Source organism: Dioscorea cayenensis, chromosome 20 (assembly GCF_009730915.1).
Source record: "Dioscorea cayenensis subsp. rotundata cultivar TDr96_F1 chromosome 20, TDr96_F1_v2_PseudoChromosome.rev07_lg8_w22 25.fasta, whole genome shotgun sequence".
In the NCBI taxonomy this organism is placed as follows: Eukaryota; Viridiplantae; Streptophyta; class Magnoliopsida; order Dioscoreales; family Dioscoreaceae; genus Dioscorea; species Dioscorea cayenensis.
The window spans coordinates 26449085-26472853 of NC_052490.1; the positions used below are offsets into that span (position 1 = coordinate 26449085).

Genomic DNA, 23769 nt, shown 5'->3' on the forward strand with positions numbered 1-23769 from the left:
TATGATGTTGCATGCCTTTTTTTATTTTATTTTTATATGCCATTCCCATATAAAATAAGAATTAGAGCCGGTCATTGTTCATGCTTTGCAAAATTGTTAGTAGTTAATTGTTACTCATCTAAGTTTGGTTGATCTTTGCTCTCTAAGAATGGTTGCTACTACTAAGAATTCATCGATTAATCTAGTTGAGGATGAAGGTGTGATTCATGATACATTGGTTACTAATTTTATTGAACAAGAAAAATATGATTTAGTTGAAGAAAATCCATATAGTTTAAAGAAAAGAAAGAAGACATTGAAAATATGGAACAACTTCATAGAATTTACTCTTCCAAATGGATTCAAGAAAGTAAAATGTGTTCATTGCAAGCACAAACTAAAATTTTCAAAGGCACATGATTACTTGTGTCAAAAGATAAGGGAACTTAAAAGGCAACAATAGATTGGCATCACAATAACTTTGGATGAGATAAAGTGTTTGTGCTATATCGAATTTTAAATACGATTAGTCAAAAATAAAAAAAAATCTTTTCTCATTTGTTTCTTTTTCAAGAGTTACCCTTTAATTTTGCTGACTATGAGTTTTTTAATTTTTTGATTAGAGCTATATCTTCATATATTATCAGAAGATTATGCACATAATTGCAAGGAAAGATTATGTAACTAATTATGAGATGAAGAAAGAAAGATTGTGTAACTAGTGATGAGATGAACAAAAAGAAACCGATGGTATTGCTAGTAAGTGCTACTATAGTTAGGACATAAGGTCTCATATATGGTTTTAACTTATCATTTTGTAGACTCCAAATGGCAATTCTAAAAGTGCATTTTGAATTTTTGTGATGTTCCACCACCTCATACTAGTGTTGTGATTTGTCATGTGACACATAAATGTTTAGCTGAATAGAGAAGTAAAAATAAAATGCGGATAATTTAAGTTCAAAATACAACTTATAATGATCTAGTTATTAAAATGTGAAAGGGGGAAACTTTTTTTTTTTTTTTTTTACAAGAATAGGTTTTTTTTTTGTAGCAAATTATTTCATGTACGATATTGTGCACATATCTTGAGTCTCCTAGTACATGATAGTTTTTTGAAGATTCAAGACATAATAAAAACTATGTGAAAATGAGATGTATTTAAGGCAGGAGAGAATTAGTCTTCTTGTGTTTAGTAAAATTGAAATTTCATCTAAGATTTTTTTCTTCATGGCATCTTGCATGGATTGAACCAAACCAAAACATGATTGTATATATATACTTGGTATGAGATTTTATAAGGTCATCTACCTCCTTGGAGTGACGAACTTCTCAAGCATGCCTCGAGATTCATGCTAGGCTTATGGACATTTTGCTTGACATGTGTGAAGGGGACATCACCATCGTCGGGCATCTATATGGGATCTTTCTTCGCCTTCATCTTCACAATAGAACTTTCTTGCTAAGTCCCATGCATATGGAATGACCTCAACAACGTTGCCGGTGTTGGCCTCTCCCTTGGTGCATGTAATAGTGACTTCCTCGTGGATGCGGCGGAGAACCTCACCAAGATCGTGGTAAATATGATGCTCGTCGGCGATGTTGAAGAGAGCTCAGTTAGAAGGAGAACACCGATGAAGCTTGGAAAGATAGGGAGAAATTCGGATGAAGAAACGAGCAAGTGTCAAAAGTGTGCATGCCTTCTCCCAAGGCAGGCCCCACCATTGAAGAGAAACTTATTCATGCCTTGAATTTTTTTATCTCACCCTGGTCCCACCATAGAAGATCATCCCCTCATATTTTTTTTCTTTTTTTTTTATCTTGATGGCCCCCACCATGGAGAAGAGATGCCTCTCCTTTTTTTTCACCTCGGTCCACCATGGAGAGAGCCTGTAATCATGCATCACCATACTATTTTCTTTATATTTTTTTTGTCTTGGTGGTCCCACCATAGAAGAGAGCTTCATTCTTCTTCATGCCTCTCAGATGAAGATCATCCCCTCATATATATGTATATATATATTTTTTATCCTAGCAGCCCCCACCATAGAGAAGAGATGCCTTTTTTCTTCATGCAATACTCATCCCTTTTTTTTTTTAACCTGGCGATCTCACCATGGAGAAGAGATCCTCTCTTTTTTTTTTTTTACCTCGGTCCAACCATGGAGAGAGCCTCCAATCATGCATCACCATACTATTTTTTTTATATTTTTTTTTGTCTTGACGGTCCCGCCATAGAAGAGAGTTTTATTCTTCTTCATGCCTCTCAGATGAAGTCAACAAAGTAGCCCACCGGGCGTGCCAGAATTTGTGGGCTCCTTTCTTTTCACCCGGCCTTAATTAGGATATGACCGGTTAAAAAACATGGATCACAAATCAAATTTTAATATTTTGTTGACTTCAAGGGATTGTGGGTTCATGACTTCTATTATGGCAAGCCCCTAATGTTAATTACCCTGGACATTGTCGCAGGAATCTCCAATTAAGAAAATAAGTGTGAAAAAAAATAGATAGGGAGAAATTTTTGGGCTTATCCATGCTTAAAAAAATATAATAATAAAAAGAAGGAGAATTTTAATCAAAGCCTGATTCTATCTCCCAATTCGGATTAAAAAATATATATAAATTTAAAATTTGAGTTTAAATAAAAAAAATTCAATTTGTATTCGGATAATGATAATCAAATTCAAATTTTAAACAAAATAAAATAAATAATAAAAAAATATATAAGATTCCAGATATTAGAGGAGAGATTTTTTTGGTTAAAAAAATCTGAACAACATGGTGGGCCATGATCCTCTGCTTTTGGTTAAGGAGAATGCATATAGGGAGGCGAGAGAGAGGGGATAGGAGGAGGATCTTCTATATATATATATATATGAGGGGATGATCTTTATCTGAGAGGCATGAAGAAGAATGAAGCTCTCTTCTATGGTGGGACCGCCAAGAAAAAAAAATATAAAGAAAATAGTATGGTGATGCATGATTGGAGGCTCTCTCCATGGTGGGACCGAGGCGAAAAAAAAGGAGAGGTATCTCTTCCCCATGGTGGGGGCCGCCAGGATAAGAAAAAGAAAAAAAATATGAGGGGATGATCTTCTATGATGGGACCGGGGTGAGAAAAAAATTCAAGGCATGAATAAGGTTCTCTTCAATGATGGGGCCTGCCTTGGAAGGCATGCGCGCTTTTGACAGAGGTTCTCTTGCTCGTTTCTTCATCCGAATTTCTCCCTATCTTTCCAAGCTTCATCGGCATTCTCCTTCCAACCGAGCACTCTTCAACATCGCCGGCGATCATCATATTTACCGCGATATTGGTGAGGTTCTCTGCCGCATCCATGAGGAAGTCACCATTACATGCACCAAGGGGAAGGCCAACACCGGCAACGTCGTTGAGGTCATTCCATATGCATGGGAATTAACAAGAAAGTTCTAATGTGAAGATGAAGGCGAAGAAAGATCTTGTGGAGATGCCCGACAATGGTGATTGCCCCTTCACACACGCCAAGCAAAATAAACGTTCATAAGCCTTGAGAAGTTCATCACTTCAAGAAGGTAGATGATCTTATAAAATTTCATATGAATGCGTATATGTATAAGCATGTTTTGGTTTGGTTCAATCCATGCAAAATGCCATGAAGAAAAAATCTTAGATGAAATTTCATGCAAAATACATACATATATATCTTGGTTATTAATCCCATGCATAATGAAATAGAAGAAAATGTCATCTTGATGAGGTAGATGAAACTCTATACAAAATGTACAAGATGTGTTCTGGTTGTACACCCTATGCCCATGCCATAAAAAAAAAATCTTTCATTAATAATGCTAGACTTGTCCCCCTACATATTTTGTTTTAAATCAGGCACATAGACAAGAGTATATGCATGCTATTTATTTTCACTCACTGTGGACGCCATCATAAAAAGTTAAAAAAAAAAAAACGAAGGATGAGAATGTGGACAGCATGGTGGTGACGATATATAACTTATGCCGCCGTCACTACCTTAGCTAAGGATGAAAAAGAGGACAACGTGGTGGTGACGATATATGGCTTATGCCGCCGTCACTACCTTAGCTAAGGATGAAAAGGAGAACAACGCGGTGGTGATGATATATGGCTTATGCCGCCATTGCCACCCTATCAGAATCTAAAAAAATCGACTAGGCATCATTGGAGTCCGGTGATGGCCCCTTCGGCTCAAATTACTTCATCCATGGCGAGCAAGACGATGTTCATAACCCTAGCACAAATCTCGAGGCGTGTCTTAAGAGATTAGTCAAGTTCAAAGAGGTAGATGTTCTTAGGAAATTCCATGTAAAAAAAGAATAAAAAAGAATAAAAAAGAAGGAAAAAGTTTCTCAGTAAAAAAATCATAAGGAAATTTTGGTAAAAAAAAAAAGAATTTTAAAAAAATAAAATTATGAGATTCATCTCTCGCCAAGAGGCATTTATGTAAATTTGCAGGTTTGAAGACCTTTTAAACATTTTTTAAACTCTTTGAGCTCATGGACCTTGTTTGAGGTCATTGACTCTTTTAGGAGTGATAAAAAATTCCAAAACCCTTAAAACTCTCTTTGAGCTCATTGACCCTGTTTGAGACCATTGATTCTCTTTGGAGTGATGAAAACTCTCTTTGAGTTCATGGACCCTATTTAAGGCCATTGACTCTCTTAGGAGTTTTAAAAAATTCCAAAACTCAAAAAACTCTCTTTGAGCTTATGGACCCTGTTTGAGGCCATTGACTCTCTTAGGAGTGATGAAAAAAATTCCAAAACCCATCAAACTCTCTTTAGCTCATGGACCCTATTTGAGGCCATTGACTCTCTTTGGAGTGATGAGAAAATTTCAAGTCAAAACTCTCTTTGAGCTCATGGACTCTATTTGAGGCCATTGACTCTCTTAGAAGTGACGAAAAATTCCAAACCCCATAAAACTCTTTTTTTTTTTTAGCTCATGGACCCTGTTTGAGACCATTGACTCTCTTAGGAATGATGAAGAAATTTCAAGACCTTCAAAAGCGAAGCATTCTAAAACAAAAAAATCAAATAAAAAAAATTCAAATAAAAATCAAGGCATTAAAATAAATGATGAATCAACAGATGAGCTTAACAACCTCAAGACTAAAGGGTTGAAGAGTTCATAAGTTGCGAAAAGTTTCACAAGCCTGAAGGCCGAAGCTTATGAAAAGTCAAATCAAGTTCCAAATCAAATCAAAGAATATAAATTCAACAAATGAACCCAACAACCTCAAGGATCAAGAGTTGAAGAGTTCACAAGTTGCAAAAATCTTCACAAGCATAAAAGACGAAGTTCATGAAAAGCCAAACCATGTTTGCGATTCATCAATGTAGAGAATCTATAACTTAAAATCCAAATCAAATTCAAGAAAAACTCAAAACGTCCAAGACAAATGAGCTCATAACCTCAAAGTTAAAGTGTTGAAGAGTTCACAAGTTGCAAAAAGCCTCACAAGCCTGAAGGCCGAAGCTTATAAAAAATCAAATCAAGTTCCAAATCAAATCCAAGTTGCAAATTCAAATGTCCAAGATACCAAGTTTCGAATGAGTCAACAAATGAGCTCAACAACCTCATTATTGAAGCGTTGAAGAGTTCAAAAGTTGCAAAAAAGCTTTACAAGCATGAAAGCCGAAGCTTATAAAAATTCAAATCCAGTTCCAAATCAAGTCTAAGATGCAAATTCAAATATCCAAGACATAACTTCATCAGTTTGTAAATCATGTTCAAGGTGCATATTTCGACCGTTGACGAAGACCAAAAGTCAAAGCGCGCTTTTCGGAGAAATAGTCGGAAGGTGGTAAAAGGCTACAATTATTGTTGCATCAAGATGATTAAATTCCAAACTTCTTGCACTTTCAATGAAGTCTATGAACTCATAAATGAAAATTTATTTGTCAGAATATGTTTCTTTTTCACACTTATTTTCTTAATCGGAGGTTCATGCGAAAATGTCTAGGGTAATTAACATTAGGGGCTTGCCCCTAATGGAAGTCATGAACCCAGAATCCCTTGAACTCTACAAAAAATTAAAATTTGATTTGTGATCCTGCTTTTTAAACGGTCAACCCCTAATTAAAGTCCGGGTAGAAAGAAAGGAGCCCACAAAGTCTGGCATGCCCGGTGGGACCGCCGGGCAAGCCAGAAAGGGAAATTCGGATGAAGAAACGAGCAAGCGTCAAAAGCGTGCATGTCTTCTCCCAAGGCGGGCCCCATCATTGAAGAGAACCTTATTCATGCCTTGAATTTTTTTATGTCACCCCGGTCTCACCATAGAAGATCATCCCCTCATATTTTTTTCTTTTTTTTTATCCTGGCAACCCCCACCATGGAGAAGGGAGGCCTCTCCTTTTTTTTTTTACCTCAGTCCCACCATGGAGAGAGTCTCCAATTATGCATCACCATATTATTTTCTTTATATTTTTTTGTCTTGGCGGTCCCACCATAGAAGAGAGCTTCATTCTTCATGTCTCTCAGATGAAGATCATCTCCTCATTTTTTTTTATTTTTTTTTATTATTTTTTTATCCTGGCAGCCCCACCATAGAGAAGAGATGCCTTTCTTCTTCATGCCATGCTCATCCTTTTTTTTACCTGGTGGTCCCACCATGGAGAAGAGATGCCTTTTTTCATGCCATGCTCATCCCTTTTTTTTTAACCTGGCGGTCCCACCATGGAGAAGAGATCCTCCTCCTTTTTTTTCATCTCGGTCCCACCATATAAGAGAGCTTTATTCTTCTTCATGCCTCTCAGGAAAGAGCCCACAACATTTCCTGATGGAAAGAAAGGAGCCCAAAAAGGTAAACCTCATCACCATTTTCTTTAACTTTGTCACCAGAGACTTTTCATCTTGGAGTTCGCCATACTTCAAGTATATAATGAAGGGCTTTCTCCAATCATCTTCAGTTACTGTTAGAACTTTTTCTTTTCTGAGCTGTTTATCTTCTAACTCTTCATCAAGACATGAACTCAAGACCCTCTTATTTTGAATGGTGACTTGGTTTTCTTCTTGGTCTAGATCAGCTAACTCTTTTGCTAGTTTGGCTAAGCTATCTGCTTTTCCATTAAAAGACTTGGAAACTTTCTCCATCTTAACATCAGGGATTTGCTTCAATAATTGAATAACTTTCTGATAATACTGAAGAAGTTCTTTCTTATAAGTCTTGAAATTTCCTTCAACTTGATTTATAATGGGTTGTGATTTACCAGATATATGCAAGCTTTGAATCCTCATATTGACTGCTAACTCCAATACAGTAATAAGAGCTTCATATTCTGCTTCATTGTTAGTGCATGGCTTCAACAAAGAAAGAGAGTATCTCAAGATCCCACCTTTAGGAGAAATGAAGATGAGTCCAATACCAGCTATAACTTGAGGGATTTTAGGTCTAACAGCTAGTTGGATCGAAGAAACTCCATCAAAATACATCTTCCAACATTGTTTTCCCTCTTCAATTACCAAAGTCTCTTCATCAGGAAGATCACATCTCAAGGAAGATTCATCGGATAAAGGAGAAGAAGGAACCACGCATGTTGGCATGGAGGCTTTTATTTTAATCTCCATTCCAAGGCATTGAGGACATCAATGACCAATTATTGTGAAATGAAACTCTGCTTCACACACTGCAAGCAAGCAAGGCGGCATTCATAAGAGGTGACGGCTTCAATAAATGGAAGTATGCACGTAAGCAAAGGTAAGCAAGCTATTCGTTCCTCTCCCACTCTCTTTTCTCTCTCCGAATGCTACCATGAAATGTGCCAGAGAAAGTCAAGGACAAGATGAAGGACAACAGCGTGGTGGTGATGATATATGGCTTTTGCCACCATCATCACCCGCAGAACCCAAAAAGTCTCCTTCCTGTTGCTCTTCTCCGATCCCATAATGTTCATAACTCTAGTATGAATCTCGAGGTATCCCTTAAGAGGTTAGTCAAGTACCTATGGATTCAAAGTAGATGTTCTTATATGCATATATATACGCATTCTGGATGCGTCTATGCAAGATTATTGGATTTTAGTTTTACAAAACAAAAATCCTCATAACCCATGCGTCACTGTTCATTCATTCCCATGTGAATATTAGTCATGGTGGGACCTTCACTGTGGATTACTTTATGAACCATGCATTCCTTGCTTAAATGAGTAATGAGTTATATACCATGGTAGAATGTCTTTATGTATTACTTGCCAGCATGCTTTCTTAAGCAAAACATCCATCTCATGTCTTCGCCTTTAGATTTGGCTAATATTTTGATGTAATCAGAGACAGAATGTTAGCGAAATGAGGGGCATTTTGGTAATTTTACAAGACCCCCCTTAAGCTTACCGTGATGTCAAATGCATGTCGACTGCTCTCCTTGAGAGGGCATCTTCATTGTCTCTTAACAATCACGGGAGTGAATGGGCTATTGAAAACTCTTAAAGACGTTATTGAAGACTCTTAAAGACCCTCTTGAAGCTAGCTGTGATGTCCAATGCATGGCGACTGCTCTACTCAAGAGAGCCTCTCCATTGCCTTTTGACAGTCACATAAGCTAAAATAGTTGATGCAGACTTTTGAAGAACTCTCTTCAAGCTCGCTCTAATACATGGCGATAGCTCTCTTAGAGAGAACAGCTCCCTTGACTCTTGATAGCCACAGAAGCGGGTGGGTTATTAAAGATCCTTTTAAACTCTCTTTGAGCTCATGGACCATGTTTGAGGCCATTGACTATCTTAGAAGTGATGAAAAAATTTCAAAACCCCAAAACTCTCTTTGAGCTCATGGACCCTGTTTGAGGCCATTGACTCTCTTAGGAGTGGTGAGAAAATTCCAAAACCCTTAAAACTCTCTTTGAATTCATAGACCTTGTTTGAGGCCATTGACTCTCTTAGAAGTGATAAAAAAATTCCAAAACCCTTAAAACTCTCTTTGAGCTCATGAACCTTGTTTGAGACCAATGACTCTCTTAGGAGTGATGAAAAAATTCCAAAACCCTTAAAACTCTCTTTGAGCTCATGGACCCTGTTTGAGGCCATTAACTTTCTTAGGACTAATGAAAAAATTTCAAGACCTTCAAAAGAGAAGCATTCTAAAACAAAACAGAAAAGAAAGAAAGAAAAATCAAATCAAAATCAAGGCATTAAAAAATGATGACTCAACAAATGAGCTCAACAACCTCAAGACGAAAACGTTGAAGAGTTCACAAGTTGCAAAAAGTTCCATAAGCCTAAAGGTGGAAGCTTATGAAAAGTGAAATCAAAATCCAAATCAAATCCAGCATACAAAATTCAATATCCAAGTCCAAATTTCAAACAAATCAACAGATGAGCTTAGCAACCTCAAGATTACAGCGTTGAAGAGTTCACAAGTTATAAAGTTTCACAAGTCTAAAAGCCGAAGCTTATAAAAAGTCAAATCAAGTTCATGATTCACTAACATAAAGAATCAACAACCTCAAGGCTAAGCGTTGAAGAGTGCACAAGTTGCAAAAATGCTTCACAGGTATGACAGCTGAAGCTTTGGAAAATCCAACAAAGTTTGTGATTCATCAACATAGGGGATCCACAATTTAAAATCCAAATCAAAGTCCAAGATGCAAAATCAAATGTCCAAGTTTCAAATGAATCAACAAATGAGCTCAATAACTTCAAGGAGAAAGCGTTGGAGAGTTCACAAGTTGTAAAAAAGCTTCACAAGCAAGAAAGTAGAAGCTTATGAAAAGTTAAATCAAGTTCCAAACCAAATCAAAGTTGCAAATCCAAATGTCCAAGATACCAAGTTTCGAATGAATCAACAAATGAGCTCAACAACCTCATTGTTAAAGCGTTGAAGATTTCACAAGTTGTAAAAAAGTTTCACAAGCCTAAAAGCCGAAGCTTATAAAAATTCAAATCAAGTTCCAAATTAAGTCCAAGACACAAATTCAAATATCCAAGATATAACTTCATCAGTTTCTAAATCATGTTCAAGATTCATATTTTGACCGTTGACGAAGACCAAAAGTCAACAAAAGTCAAAGCACGTTTTTCACTGAAATAGTCAGAATGAGATAAAAGGCTACAATTATTGTTGCATCAAGATGATTAAATTTCAAACTTCTTGTACTTTCAATGAAGTCTATGAACTCATGAATGAAATTTATTTGTCAGAATCTGTTTCTTTTTCACACTTATTTTCTTAATCGAAGGTTCACGCGAAAATGTCGAGGGTAATTAACATTAGGGGCTTGCCACTAATGGAAGTCATGAACCCACAATCCCTTGAAGTCTACAAAATATTAAAATTTGATTTGTGAGCCATGTTTTTTTAAATGGTCATATCCTAATTAAAGGCCGGGTGGAAAAAAAGGAGCCCACAAATATGGCACGCCCGGTGGGACCATAGAGAAGAAACGAGCAAGTGTCAAAAGCGTGCATGCCTTCTCTCAAAGCGGGCCCCACCATTAAAGAGAAACTTATTCATGCCTTGATTTTTTTTTATTTCACCCAGGTCCCACCATAGAAGATCATCCCTTCATATTTTTTTTCTTTTTTTTATTCTGGCAGCCCCCACCATGGAGAAGAGATGCCTCTCTTTTTTTCACCTCGGTCCCACCATGGAGAGAGCCTCCAATCATGCATCACCATACTATTTTCTTTATATTTTTTTTTTGGCGGTCCCACTATAGAAGAGAGCTTCATTCTTATTCATGCCTCTCAGATGAAGATCATCCCCTCATTTTTTTTTATTCTGGCGGCCCCCACCATAGAGAAGAGATGCCATTTTTTATTCACCCTTATTTATTCTTCCTTAAGTACCCGAATAGAATAGATTGAATATCATTTAATCACCAAAGGGCTCCTAGGCCAATGACATTGGTCCCCTAATGAAATGCGAGTGTAGAATTTTCAAATATCTCAATTGCAGTGGCGGTAACGGACCCAGTGTGGGTTTAGGCTTGCACCCCACACTTCACATGATCAAGTGAGATTATGTACGTTGGATAATCTAAGAGTGCTTTTAACATTTGTAGAAAAAAAATTAATCAACTTCACCTCTATTTATTTTCTTTTTTCCCCTAATTTTATTTTTATTTTTATTTTTTTCAAAAATTATTCTATTTTCCCCCCAATTTTTAATCTTTTAAAAAATAAATTACTACAACATTTTTGACTGTCAATGGAAATAACGCCCTTTAGAAACAATTAGTGGTGAAAAAATTCTAAAAAGTAATTAATTTATTTTTAATATTTTAAAAATTAAATAATTATATATTAAGCAAAATTATATTTGTCCCATACTTTTGTCCACTTAACTCCAACATGACAATAAAACATATTTTCCCATGTTGTAATCACTCACCATTTCCATATGATTTCTTAATTTCTCTTTTCCATTACTTATTTTTAATAAATATATGATTTTTTTTTCCTAATAACCCTATTAAATAATAATAATAATATTTTTTAAATGACCCCTAAGACCATTATATTTGTCAAAATGATCATGTAACCATCCCATCAGTGCCACCGAATCAGCACCCATGCACTGATTGGGCTGCTGATTAAGTATTTTTTAAAAAAATTACTTATTTTTCATATTTTAACCTATCTTTTTTATAATTATTTAAATAATTTATTTGTGGTTTTTTAACCTATAATAATATTATATAAAGAAGAATGATTTTATCCTCCACAAATTTTGTAATGAAGATTTAAATTTCTGTCAACTAAATAGATTTGTTTTAGAGCTTATTCATTGAATATTTTTCACATGAGAACCTCAACCATGAAAAACTCAATAGATTTATTTTAGGGCTTATTCATTAGTAATTTCACAGGAAAAAAACTCAACCGCGAAAGACATCAAGATTTAGTGGCTAGAGTCCCTAATATGTGGGAGAAAAACCCAAGATCGCCAGCGCAGTGCCACCGCGACAACTTATGCAATTTAACTTCTATTTCTTCTAAAATACAAAGTCAGTGATTTCAACAGGGCCAAAAGGAAAAGAAAAACATGGCAAATTAATTCAGAGAATGAAGACAGGAATTTATGAGAGCGTAAAGCATTCACAACTCTCCCGTCAAAACTCAGGAGTTGCAGTGATCAACAACATATCTGCAATGAACTCGCTCACAAGAAGTTCCTTTGTGTGGGGCCAGATGAGAAGCGCGAGGTCAAACCCTGACCCATGCTCTTCGAATCCAAATCGACCTTTTTCCGACCTGCTGACAAATCGTTCTCACGGTCCCATGGTTTCCAAGGGTGTGCACCAACCCATTCTTCTTTCTCGGTCTGCTTTGATTTCTTTTTCGGTCGTTTGCCCTTTGCTCGATGCTTTTGGAGAAGAGAGACAGATCGCTTGGAAGCATTATATTCATCAACCAAACTAGCATTTGAGCTTCTTTTGCTGTTCTCACCATCCACGTCAGAAATTGCTTTGGCTTTGTTGTAAGCTTCTAGATAGCTGTATCAGAAATTTTAGTGTTCAGGGTTCATAAATCATGAAAAATGAACTAGCATGAGAAATTATCGAGTTCAGGATCTTAGTCACGAAGACAAACGATACTTGAAACAGAAAATCACTGTCCAGATTCTAAATATTTTGGAAATATGAGAGCATTGTGAAATGTAAAAAAGAGTCATCTTAAAAGTTCAGTTCAGTGTATCGTCAGTAATTGCTGGTTATCAGGGATTATCAAAATTCAAGCCAATAAAAACAGTGATTGCACTAACAGTAATAACAATTGATTCAAAATTAACAATGATGCCAATAACAATTCCAAACAAAAGCAACAATTGATTCAAAATAGATGCCACGTTGCGAATTTTAATGTTTACGTCGAAATTCTTCAGACATTTTTTAAGATTCATTCCCAAATAGAGCTATTCATCCAACTTTCTAGCACCTTCGTGGTTAAAAAGTGAATTAAATTTTCCTGAAGGCCCTACACATACCTTTTTGACAAGTTAAAGAACAATCGAGCTACAGATGAGAAATTTGCAACTTTGCCAGTGACAAATTATTAGGAGCTTTGCTGGTAAAGTTGCTCAGAAATTGTGTTGTTACCGAAATCACATGAGCTGTAAGTTAAAAAAATTACTAGATACTCTAACTAGCAACAGACATGAGGGATTAAAAATCGTACTTCAGCTTTGCTTTTTTTCTGCTCTGTCACTGGGGAGTCGGTCCACACACTAGTATCACCTCGTCCTTCTTTGCCTGTTTTGCTAAATGATGTAGACTGCCTAGGCGGCATTCCCGGCTGTCAAAGAAACATTACTCAGAGAACAAGATATACTTGAAACGAAAAAATGGAAACAAAATCATAGGATTACAAAAGCCCTTACTTTCCTCTCAGGAGGCAATGTTGTCATCCATTCATCTCTTTTGGGAGCTTCTTTTACTACTGCCAGAAGTTCTTCATCTCCTTCAAGGCTTATACCTGCCAAAACAATGTGCTTTTAAGGTGATGCGATACCCGGTTTACCAGCACTACAATGTTAACATTTCCTTTCAACAGCATTCAAAGAATTAAAACATGAAGATGCTGCACCACTAAATACCCAAGAAACCATAGATGAGCAGTAAAACTTACCAATACAAAGATAGATCACATCATTAACAGGCAATACGATCATAAATATTGTTTGGATAACATGGTTTGAAGTTCTATGGAAAATATTCCTTCATGAATTGAGGATTTATGATATCCATTTCATGTGATAATTCCTATAGTCTTATTCGCAGGAAAAATACTAAGAAACTGACTACTAGAATAAAGACAGGAGAGGCACTAGCCAGCTTCAACTTCCTGATATTTAGATAAAGGAAGCCAACGAAACATGCTGCAGGTGCTATTGCTTCCCGCTTCTAGAATTTTCTAGGCAGAGTTGAGAGGATCAAGGCTTGCTTCTCCACAGTTTCAGCAATATCATCAGTTAGAGGTGAAGGAGTGCTTAATGACAATTGGAGTTGGAGAAAAAAGCCATGCCGTCATAACAGGGTTTGCGTAGCTTCAGTTCTAGGCTACAAAATGCTATGCAGGTTTTTCCTAAAGAAACATGTTTCTTGGCCATCTATAGTTTAGTAGATTAATCCAAATATAGGCCAACTTGACACCAAAGGCAAGTAAAAGGAAAACATGAATCAATTGGTTAGAGTCTGAGATCGGCAATTCCATACTCAAACAAAAGCGTAGAATTGCTTCATGGCCATCATTTACAACAATTACGGATACAAATTTACCACAAATAAAAACTTTGAACATAGACTAGGAAGCCTTCTATCTTCTATTATAGTCATCAACCTCAACTCTGCTAGCTCAATGAGTACATGTTCTAGCTTTTTTAGCCAAATGCAAGAATGATAAACCTTTTCCAATAAAGGGTTCTCCAACTTATATTGAATTAAAATCAAGTGACCTTAAATATAGATAGTTTAGCATACAGAGATTTACACCAATGTTTCTCTCATTATCCATGAAAATAGGCGGCAAGATTAGGCCACACAAACACTATTCTTCTTGGAGTCAAAGAAATAGCCATTTAATTTTGGTAAGCCTCCTGCGAAATCGAGATTAAACCATTCACAGGTAAGTGAGCTCAGCTCCCAATGGTCACCAAACTGCTCATAAATGGAGCAGAGAGTATAAAAGGCATTTTTTTTTTTTTGGCAAGTACTTTTGGAGCACTCCTGATGCAGCCTCAAGTTAAATTGGCTTGCAGAAGTTAAGTGAGAAAAAGAATTTAGGGAATCAAGGAACAAAGAGGAACAAGACAAAGTAATCCGCAAAGATAGAGATAGATAAAGCACCAGAACCTCTTGTTAGAGTCACTAACATACTGCTAGAAGCTTGATTCCAATATGTTTTCTTAAATGATGCAATGGGCTTCTTACATAGAGGAGTAATACAATAATGTGAAAGGAATCATCTAATTTCTTATCCTAAGACCCTAAAAATAAGGATGATAAAGGAATAACCTCCTTCCATTCTAGACTCCTATGAACACTGAAAAGTAATTATCTCCAGTAGTTACTATAGACTTCAAGGATAGGAATGGCACTAACTCCATATTCTACCTATACCAAGAATAATTTGCATTTCAAATCCCATGCGCAAAAACTCTACAAAAAAATATTACTCACATGACTCATATTTCCCTCCCTAGGCTGTGTCATACTACTAACAATCTTCTTCAAATTATTGTCAGATTACCGCACTTAAGTCATGCTAACATGTCAAGTCACTAGGTGCACTAGATGTGGCCTTTTTTAAGTTTAGTCACGTCAACCTATCACTTCATTCAATAGCAACAAGCAGGTGCCAAGTAGAGGAAAAATTCAGAATGGGAAGGATTAGAAATGCACAATAAGATTTTTATTGCTATAAAAAGTAAAAAAGAGAACCTTGTGATTGTCTCCATCTAGCAGCTTCCCTTAGTTCTTTCAGCTCAGCCTGCATGACAAGAAAGATTACCAAACACAAGCAAAGAATGAAAAATATTTCAAGAAAGCTGAGAATTGAAAGAACTCTTTCAGTAAACTATGAACGAGTGAAACTAACATTAAGTATGAGAGTTGGTGCATTTATTGGCAGTAATAAGTACTAAGAAATGAGTCAAACCATGAAATTTTGGTGATCCTCTAAAAACCAAAAGCAGAGACCTCTAACTAAATCAGTACCAAGGAAAAGTGTAGAACAGCGCATACCTCAAACTGTTCTTGGTCTTCTTTAATTTTGATCTTCTCATCAATGGCTTTTCTCTGAAAAATAATTATATCAGATGTGATAATATATATATATTTATATCTGATGCATCCAGCCATCAAGGTTCTTAGATAATTAAAAGTTCAAAGAAATAGCAAAACCAGTGAAAATGAAAAGCAAGCTTGCTTAAACAACTTCAAACCAAGTCCTATGCTACTGAAACTTTTGTATTCTTTTAATGCAAAACCGTGGGTTCACATTCCTTGCTTTTTGCAGTTGAAGATGAAGTTCTCCCATTGCCTTGAACATCATTCTTACATTATTTTTGCTTGTAACTATTTTATAGATAAGTTGGCCATATGGGTTATTCTGAGTCATATAAGACAACATTGAATCTCCACATCATTCTAAGCTTGTGCCACTAGATAAGCAACACAACAAACAAAAAATTTTACAAAACCGAGAATTATGTGAGCCTAAAATAGATGCTTCAGTTTTTCCACGTGAAAAGATTTTGTGAGCCATATCCTTTGAACAGAATTAGGTAAGTTTTAATGAGATTAAAATGCTTTTATCTTTTTGTAAATGGTTCTAGAGTGAATTCATGTCCCTTATGTACCTTGTGATATAAAACACAAGATAGAATGCAAAAACTTCAAAACCACAAAGATTAGACCATAGATAGGAATTTTCAAAGAATGAGAAATTGACTTTTGGGTTGGTGCATCAGACTTCACCTTAAAGGCAATCAATGCACATAGGAGAAGCAATTGAGTTCATGAGGTCAATACTCATGGCATTGAAAGATTGTGATGATTGAGTGTTATGCAATACATACTTGGGCTTGTATTGAATATTATATGTTGTTGTCAAGGAAAATATCAGTCAGAATATCACTGGGGAAACTCTATCATGATATTTGTCAATAAAGATAAGAATGTGGCAGCATGCAAATCATTAAGGAGACGCTTCACTGCTGCTTGGAAAAACACACGTCCCAATTTTATGTAGCCAGCTTCTGTAAAGGTATGCTAGCCATGTTGCAAACAATCAAGTTGTCGTAGCAGTGCTACAGTTTAGACGCAAACTAACCACATTAAATGGGCTTTATTTGACTTACTACAAAAATTAACAAATGTAGAACTATAGATTACTTCGATTAAGTCAAGAATTTTTCATGATAAAATTGTTAAATTGAAGATTTAGGGCATAATTAAATAATAGAGAAAAGACTTTCTTGGCATGTCCTGCGCCACAAATTAGTGAAGAATAAAATAGTGGAATTAAGATCAACCATGCCATAAGCCTATATTCTTGAAACTTTGTATATGCAAAAGTAAAGATCTATACACTAATCCTTAGGCCTAGCACCAGCCGGAGGATAGAACAACATGCTACAATTCAGACCTAGCATTGCCCCATAAACTGAGATTCAGGAAAAGAAGAATTTCCAAGATTGCCCTATCACTGACACTCATGAAAGTCTTATGCTTCAATAGTTGGTGGCAAATAAAAATACCATTGGTCAATTACATTTCAAAGGAAAACTCTATAAAAATGTTTCAAGCATGATCCAACGGAATATTATAGGTTTCTAGCAAATCAAAAGGAATATTAAATATACAATAAATTTAAGGAAAACGCAAAGGATTTCTTTAGCACATATACAAGATGATCATAATAATTATGACTAGAAGGTCAGATGCTTCAACAACTTTTGATGACAAATTGGAAGCTTAAGACCATGGCAAATGGAAGAAAGAAATTTAACATGATAATATGGTATCCGCAGGTAATCTTTCAATGGGCATAGATTATAGATGTTAAAAGATTGTTCAAATTATTAAAACTACCAATAAATGCGAGTAACCCAATCTAAATAGTTTAAAAAACAGCACAAAAAAAATAAGCAGATATTGCTACTTCTTAACAGAAGGTAAAAGCAAAACAAAGGCATACACTACTTCCTACACAAGCCAACAACAAATTTTCCAGGAGTCGAAAAACATGCCTTGTCAGGATCCTGAAGGTCTTTCAAAGCTTGGTTCAATATCACAAAAGCCTGGTGTGCTTGCGGGTGGGAGCATTTGTCGGGATGAACCATCAAAGATAATTTCCAATACCTGAGAGTATGTGTTAAAATCATTAAATTGATAGAAGGCTTTACATGTGTATTCAAAATGCCAATTATAAATGGTAATGTTGAAAATAAAGGAACCACCACTGCCAGTGCTATTCAACTGAGCAACAGAATACTGATAGCTATACATAAAAAGGCTAAGCAAAAAAACGACTCGTTATTTGAGTATTTTGCTAAAACCTACGGACACAATAAGTAACTGAAAATATAAAAGCATTCTTCTAAGTAGAAAAACTATATCTGGTAGTAAGCACATGTGATCACCTCTTTTTTATGTTATCAAATGACATTTTCCAATTCACCGCAAGCACATCATATGGTTTATCAACCTCAACCCCAGCAATTCGTGACACCTGATCAACATCAATCATAAGCTCAATTCAAGCATATGGAAATACAGCTATCTAAAATTATTAGAGCAAGACAAAAAAAAACTCAATTAGTCAACATGGAGACTCAAAGAACAGCAGAATAACTACTAGACAATCAAATACTAAATTAACAAGTGGTTTGGAGTTAAAATAGACAATAAATCTGAATATGGTAGTATTGCACAACTGCTTGGATATAACAATGGAAAGAGAACCAAAATCAGGCCTATCCAGCTCCCAATAAAAATGGCATATATAGGGTAAATGTGGCAAAGTATCTGCCACATATGAATCTCAATTACTTCAAAAATATCACAAAATATTTTTCTTGGGTCTAGTCAATATAAAATGAGGCAGCTTCCTTCATTACTTATGTCCTTTTTTCTGGTGATTAGACTGCCCAGCAGTCAGCTAAACTATTGAAGTAGTAAATAAATCCAGCAGCCCATACAGAATCAACTTAAGGTTGTGAAAAACACCCAAGAGCCTGAATCCTTAGCAACCATGCCAACCATGGCATGTTTTCCAACAAAACTATTCTTCTTCCTTGACATATACGCAACCCACCAGTGATGCAACTTAACCACCCTGTACTTGTATCTGATGATATCTGATGATTTTGCTCTTAACTGCTCCAGCGGATTTGGTGCCTATCAGAGCTAAGGTGTGGTATGTTATGCTCACATGCACCAAAAAAAAAAACATTGTTACAATTTAATATTTAATATTTAATATTTCTTGATAAGTTACAGCAGTAGACTAAACATTGATATCTATGATAATTAAAAAAAAACTTATGAACCGAGTAAGTTCACAGCATAATTACATATTGCTACTCGTTGAGCTACTGGTTGATGCTAATCGCCCTAATTTTCCTTTTATTCTTGGTTGCTTCACTTTAGCATGCGACCAAAAAGTATCATTGTTACAAAACTAACGATATGGAGATTGTTTTATCTCCAAGAACTTTTCATAAACCAATTGACACACCTAGGAAAAACATTCTCATCTTGCTCATAATAATAATTTTCATAGAATTGCATGGTAGGAATATAAACAATATCTCAACCATTAATACTCGTAACTTATTAAAGGCCTTCATATTTTAATTTAATAACTATACCACTTCAGCCAATTAGTTCATATTAGGAGGGAGGTTGCTTCAAAGGGAGTAAATGGGGAAAATCAGAAAAAATGCTTTGCCAAGATCCTGGTTACCCCATTTTGTACTAGTCTAATGTTGGCCTGAAACCATCCAAAGTGGAGGGAAGTTATATTTCTTCATAAATTTTGATTTCATGAATTCATCACTTCCTCAAGCAACACCAGAAGGGAGACTCTACCGTCAACTTACCCCAATCTCATAGAAGTGTCATTCAGACTCATTTCCCCACTTCACTTCACCACAACCAAACACAACCCTATTTATGATTATAATGCATGGTTTAGTGGCACTTCATTTCCATGTCACTCCTGGAGGCATAATATAGCACATGTATTAAACCAACTATAAGGTATGAACAAAAACAAAATGATGAGACACTCATAATCATTCCATCATCTAAGACATATGTGCTAGTCAACTCTGAGAAAAGGGCATCAGAAAAAACCTTGCTCTACATATGAACTTACCTTGAAAGTTCAGAGATCAAGTGTAAAACATCATTTGCCCATAATTATGAAAAGGAATTAAAATGTAAGAACTGCAGATGGTTAACCATGTCAAGTACCATCATCCTACTTTATAAAGCTTTAGTTTCAATAGCAATGGCTATTAACAAGAACAAAACAGAAATAATTAATAAGCAAGGTTTATAGCATGGAACAAATTCCACCCACTAATTCAGTAAGAAAGTAAAAAAATGAAAAAGGCTTTTGAAAAGAACATCCTAACTTATCAATTTGTCAGCGGTGAAAGAAAAAAAGAGGACAAAAAATCATCTATTATGACTAATAAAATCCTGTGCCTGTGACTTTCTTTGCAAAGAAAACCTCGGAGCTATAGTTGCAAAAGCATGTTGGATGGAAAAAGTAGATTGCAATCAGGACACTGTTGTTTTCCTAGTAAGCATGAATTTTGGATATTTTATTCAGGACATAGAACCGTTAACTAGTACCTCTTCAAACCTCTCAGCTTCATTTGTTGATTCAGCTTCAGCAACAATAGTAGGTGGAGGAGGGCCTATAAATAAATCATCAACTTCTGCTTCCCTGAAAGTCCAGTATATTCACAATACTTCAAGAGGAGAAATAATAAGATGGTTAAAAATGCACAAATCACTCAATATTTTCAATCATGAGAAACAGGTGCCTGAGAATTATATGAGAAGAATAAATATTTAGTAAGAAGAAGGAAATAGACAAGAAATTAGAGTATGAACAGTTACCAACTTGTGCAAATACTATGGCAGAATATCTTTGAACATACCTCAGCGTAGCCTCTGCTTGTGTCAATTCAGCAGCTGCAGCCAACAATTCACGAGATGGCATTTCAGGTCCAATTACCCTGCAGCACATCAAATAACCACCGAGAAACAATAAGGTACAGTCAAGCCTCTGATACTGAGAAGTCTTGATGCATAACATGCAGCTATACTATATATCATTATGGTACAGTCAAACCTCTGATAGTGAGAACTCTTGATGCATGACATCTAGCCATACTACAAATAATAGTAATTGGTAAAGCATATATTTGGCAAAAACATTTTATCTTTTTGAGAAATGCAAAAAGTCAAAAAATTTTGTCTATGCACTTTTGAATTAAAAAATGATTTAACAAAGTAAAAAGACAGCATATAGAGAGAATAAAGAGTAATGCAAAGACTGGAAAAAATTGTCGCCACTGATAAAAAAAATTTTAAGGTGTACTTTTATTTTGACAAATGAAAGATCCAAGTGGAAAAGTAGTGGATTACATTACACTTTCAAAATGTAAACCAACTGTAGTAACCTTAAAAATTGCAAAACAAACTTAAGAACAAATTAAAAAACTATTAGGTAGATAAACCCATACACATCCATGCCCCTCAACAAATTATATATCTACATCAAGTGAAAAGGTGGGAATCATATTTTTATCATGTTTAGCCTCATTCTAAAACCCATAATATGTCATTAGCAGAAAGTGGTCTTCAAACCTAAGCGTTGATCACTAAGGTGCACATTAGTTGTTGTGATAGACCGGTCATGGCCAAAGTAAAAATGACCAGCTGGATTTCAGAATCTCAAAAATAGAGAAGAATCAGAGGTTCCCATAGGCTGATAATTGTTGTATGGGGTTAGATAAAAGGGTTGCCTTTTCCATTACAACCACAAATGGTGCATACTTAAATGTGTCCTGGTTTTATCATATAAATATGATATTAATGTTTTACTTACAGCCACACATAAATTAACAGTGGCTTCAATACATACACTAAGAGTGCACAAAAAAGATTCACGAAGAAATTGCACAACACTGGGACAACAAGAAAAAAAAATAACTACAACATGGAGGCCATAATGCAAGAAAATCAAAGATAAAGCCATACCAGGAGAGTAGAAAGTTGAGGACATTCAATAACTAATCATAGTTTTGCCATTAGTCAAATTACTATATCAGTGAGAGGAAAATTCTAGAATTTGCATGAAGCAATCCCTGATACAGGATCAGAGGATCAGTGATCTCTAACAAAGATCTCAAGCTTACAAAGCCAAGCATGATCCAGTCTTGTCGCCTTTCTAATCAGATGCTAAAGCATACTGAAGCACATTTACATTCTCACATAGTCATTATCACATCACGTTTTATAATGCTCAAATTTTATGGAGATCGGTCAATTAGTTTGCTTAATGATACTGAATGGACCTGGTAAGCACTGTAATAAAATAATATTGACTGGTGGAAGATACTAGATCACATGTAGGTGCATGGCTTGAAGTTATAAATGATTGTGTGAATTTATATAACATGCAACTCTGGTTTCAATAACAGAAGAAAGATGAGATGTAATAAAACTGCCAATATATCAGGAAATAGGCATTTGTGAAAGTGGATAATTTGGCGTGTCAATTGAACTTTATCTGATTCGACAAATTTCCAGAGTCAAAATCCACAAGGTATTCATGTAAATCATGTCAAAAAAAAATTTGAAGTCATAGCAACCATCTTTTACAGATTTTGGGCATATATATAAAAGCATAAAAAGGTGTTTGCATTAAATCTGGTGAGTTTAAACGTCAGATAAGGAAAAGTTACACATGAAGAATTTGTGCAACTTTACTGTTTTATATTGTGTGTGTGTGTCTACAAAGTTTGATGGGGCGTACCGGGGTATAATCTGGGAAGCACGGACACGGCAAAACTGCCGACGTACCGATGTCGTGCCGGTGTCCGACACGGATACGCCGTCGACACGGTCGGACACCGTATCCGACACCCTCTCATACGATTGGACACCTCTCGACATGCCTGGATACGGCCGAACTAGATTTTTGGTGGCGAAGCTTCGTCTAACCTTAGGTTGCAGAAGTTCGGGTTGAGATTTTCGCAGGCATGAGGCTTGTGAGAGGATGAAATTGAAGTGACGAGGGCTAGAGAGGTGGAGGAGAGGCGCTGCGCGCGGCGGTGACGAGGGCTAGAGAGGTGGTCCGGTGGAGCAGAGGCGCCACGCAGGTAGGTGACGAGGGTTTGAGAGAAGGAGAGGCGGGGTGCTAATTGGGTTCCAAGCCTTTTAAATATTTATTATTTGTTTTTTAAAATTTTGTTTAAACTCAAACAAACATCAATTTGCTAGGGTTTCTCCACAAACATCAATCCTGCCCGTTCATTTATTATTTGTTTTTTAAAATTTAGTTTAGACTCATATGCAATTTATTTTTTTAAATATTTATTATAAGATAGGGCTCTTTTTTCCACTATAACCATGCTAATTATTATGATAACCTTACCTAAAATATATTCATCCAATTAACCATGAAACCATCACATCAACCCCATCTCATCACCCATGTTTTTTAAAATATAAAATATTAGGTATTTTTTCAAAAACACCTTTTATTTTAAAAACAAATACAAAACAAAAATATTTTATTTTTTAAACCATTTTCTTAAGTTATTATTAATAAATATTTATTATTATTTTTATAAAAAATCAAAATAATATTTTTTTGGTTTTTTATAAAAATAATAATAAATATTTATTAATAATAACTTAAGAAAATGGTTTAAAAAATAAAAATATTTTTTTGTATTTTTTTTTAAATAAAGGGTGTTTTTGAAAAAAAAATACCTAATATTTTATATTTTAAAAACACATGGGTAATGAGATTGGGTTGATGTGATGATTTCATGGTTATTTTGGTGTATATATTTTGGGTATGGTTATTTTGACAATTTAAAAAAAAAACATTGTTATAGTCGAAAAAAAACCCTAATTTTTTTGAATTATAAATATTATTGAAATTATAATTTGCTTTTCGTTGTGTTTGATTAGTGTTAGATAAGTCAAAGTTTTTGAAACTATCACTAATTTTTTGAATTATAAATATTTTTGAAATTAAAAATCTACTTTTCAAAGTTTTAGTACCACATTAAATTAATCT

General features: G+C 35.4%; 1 protein-coding gene and 1 non-coding gene across 2 annotated transcripts; both read right to left on the reverse strand.

Annotated features, from left to right (window-relative positions):
- Positions 1-11902: 11902 nt before the first annotated feature.
- LOC120251818 lies at positions 11903-22869 on the reverse strand. The gene is given in 11 exon segments (XM_039260472.1): positions 11903-12428; positions 13111-13119; positions 13121-13227; positions 13313-13407; positions 15372-15420; positions 15675-15728; positions 17684-17795; positions 18077-18165; positions 20301-20394; positions 20612-20689; positions 22495-22869. Coding segments are annotated over 11 exon segments (1161 nt in total). The 5' UTR covers positions 22635-22869; the 3' UTR covers positions 11903-12094.
- On the reverse strand, positions 19779-19844 carry LOC120252458. The gene has a single exon (XR_005533992.1). It is a non-coding gene; the product is annotated as a small nucleolar RNA snoR101 (small nucleolar RNA).
- Positions 22870-23769: the final 900 nt, after the last annotated feature.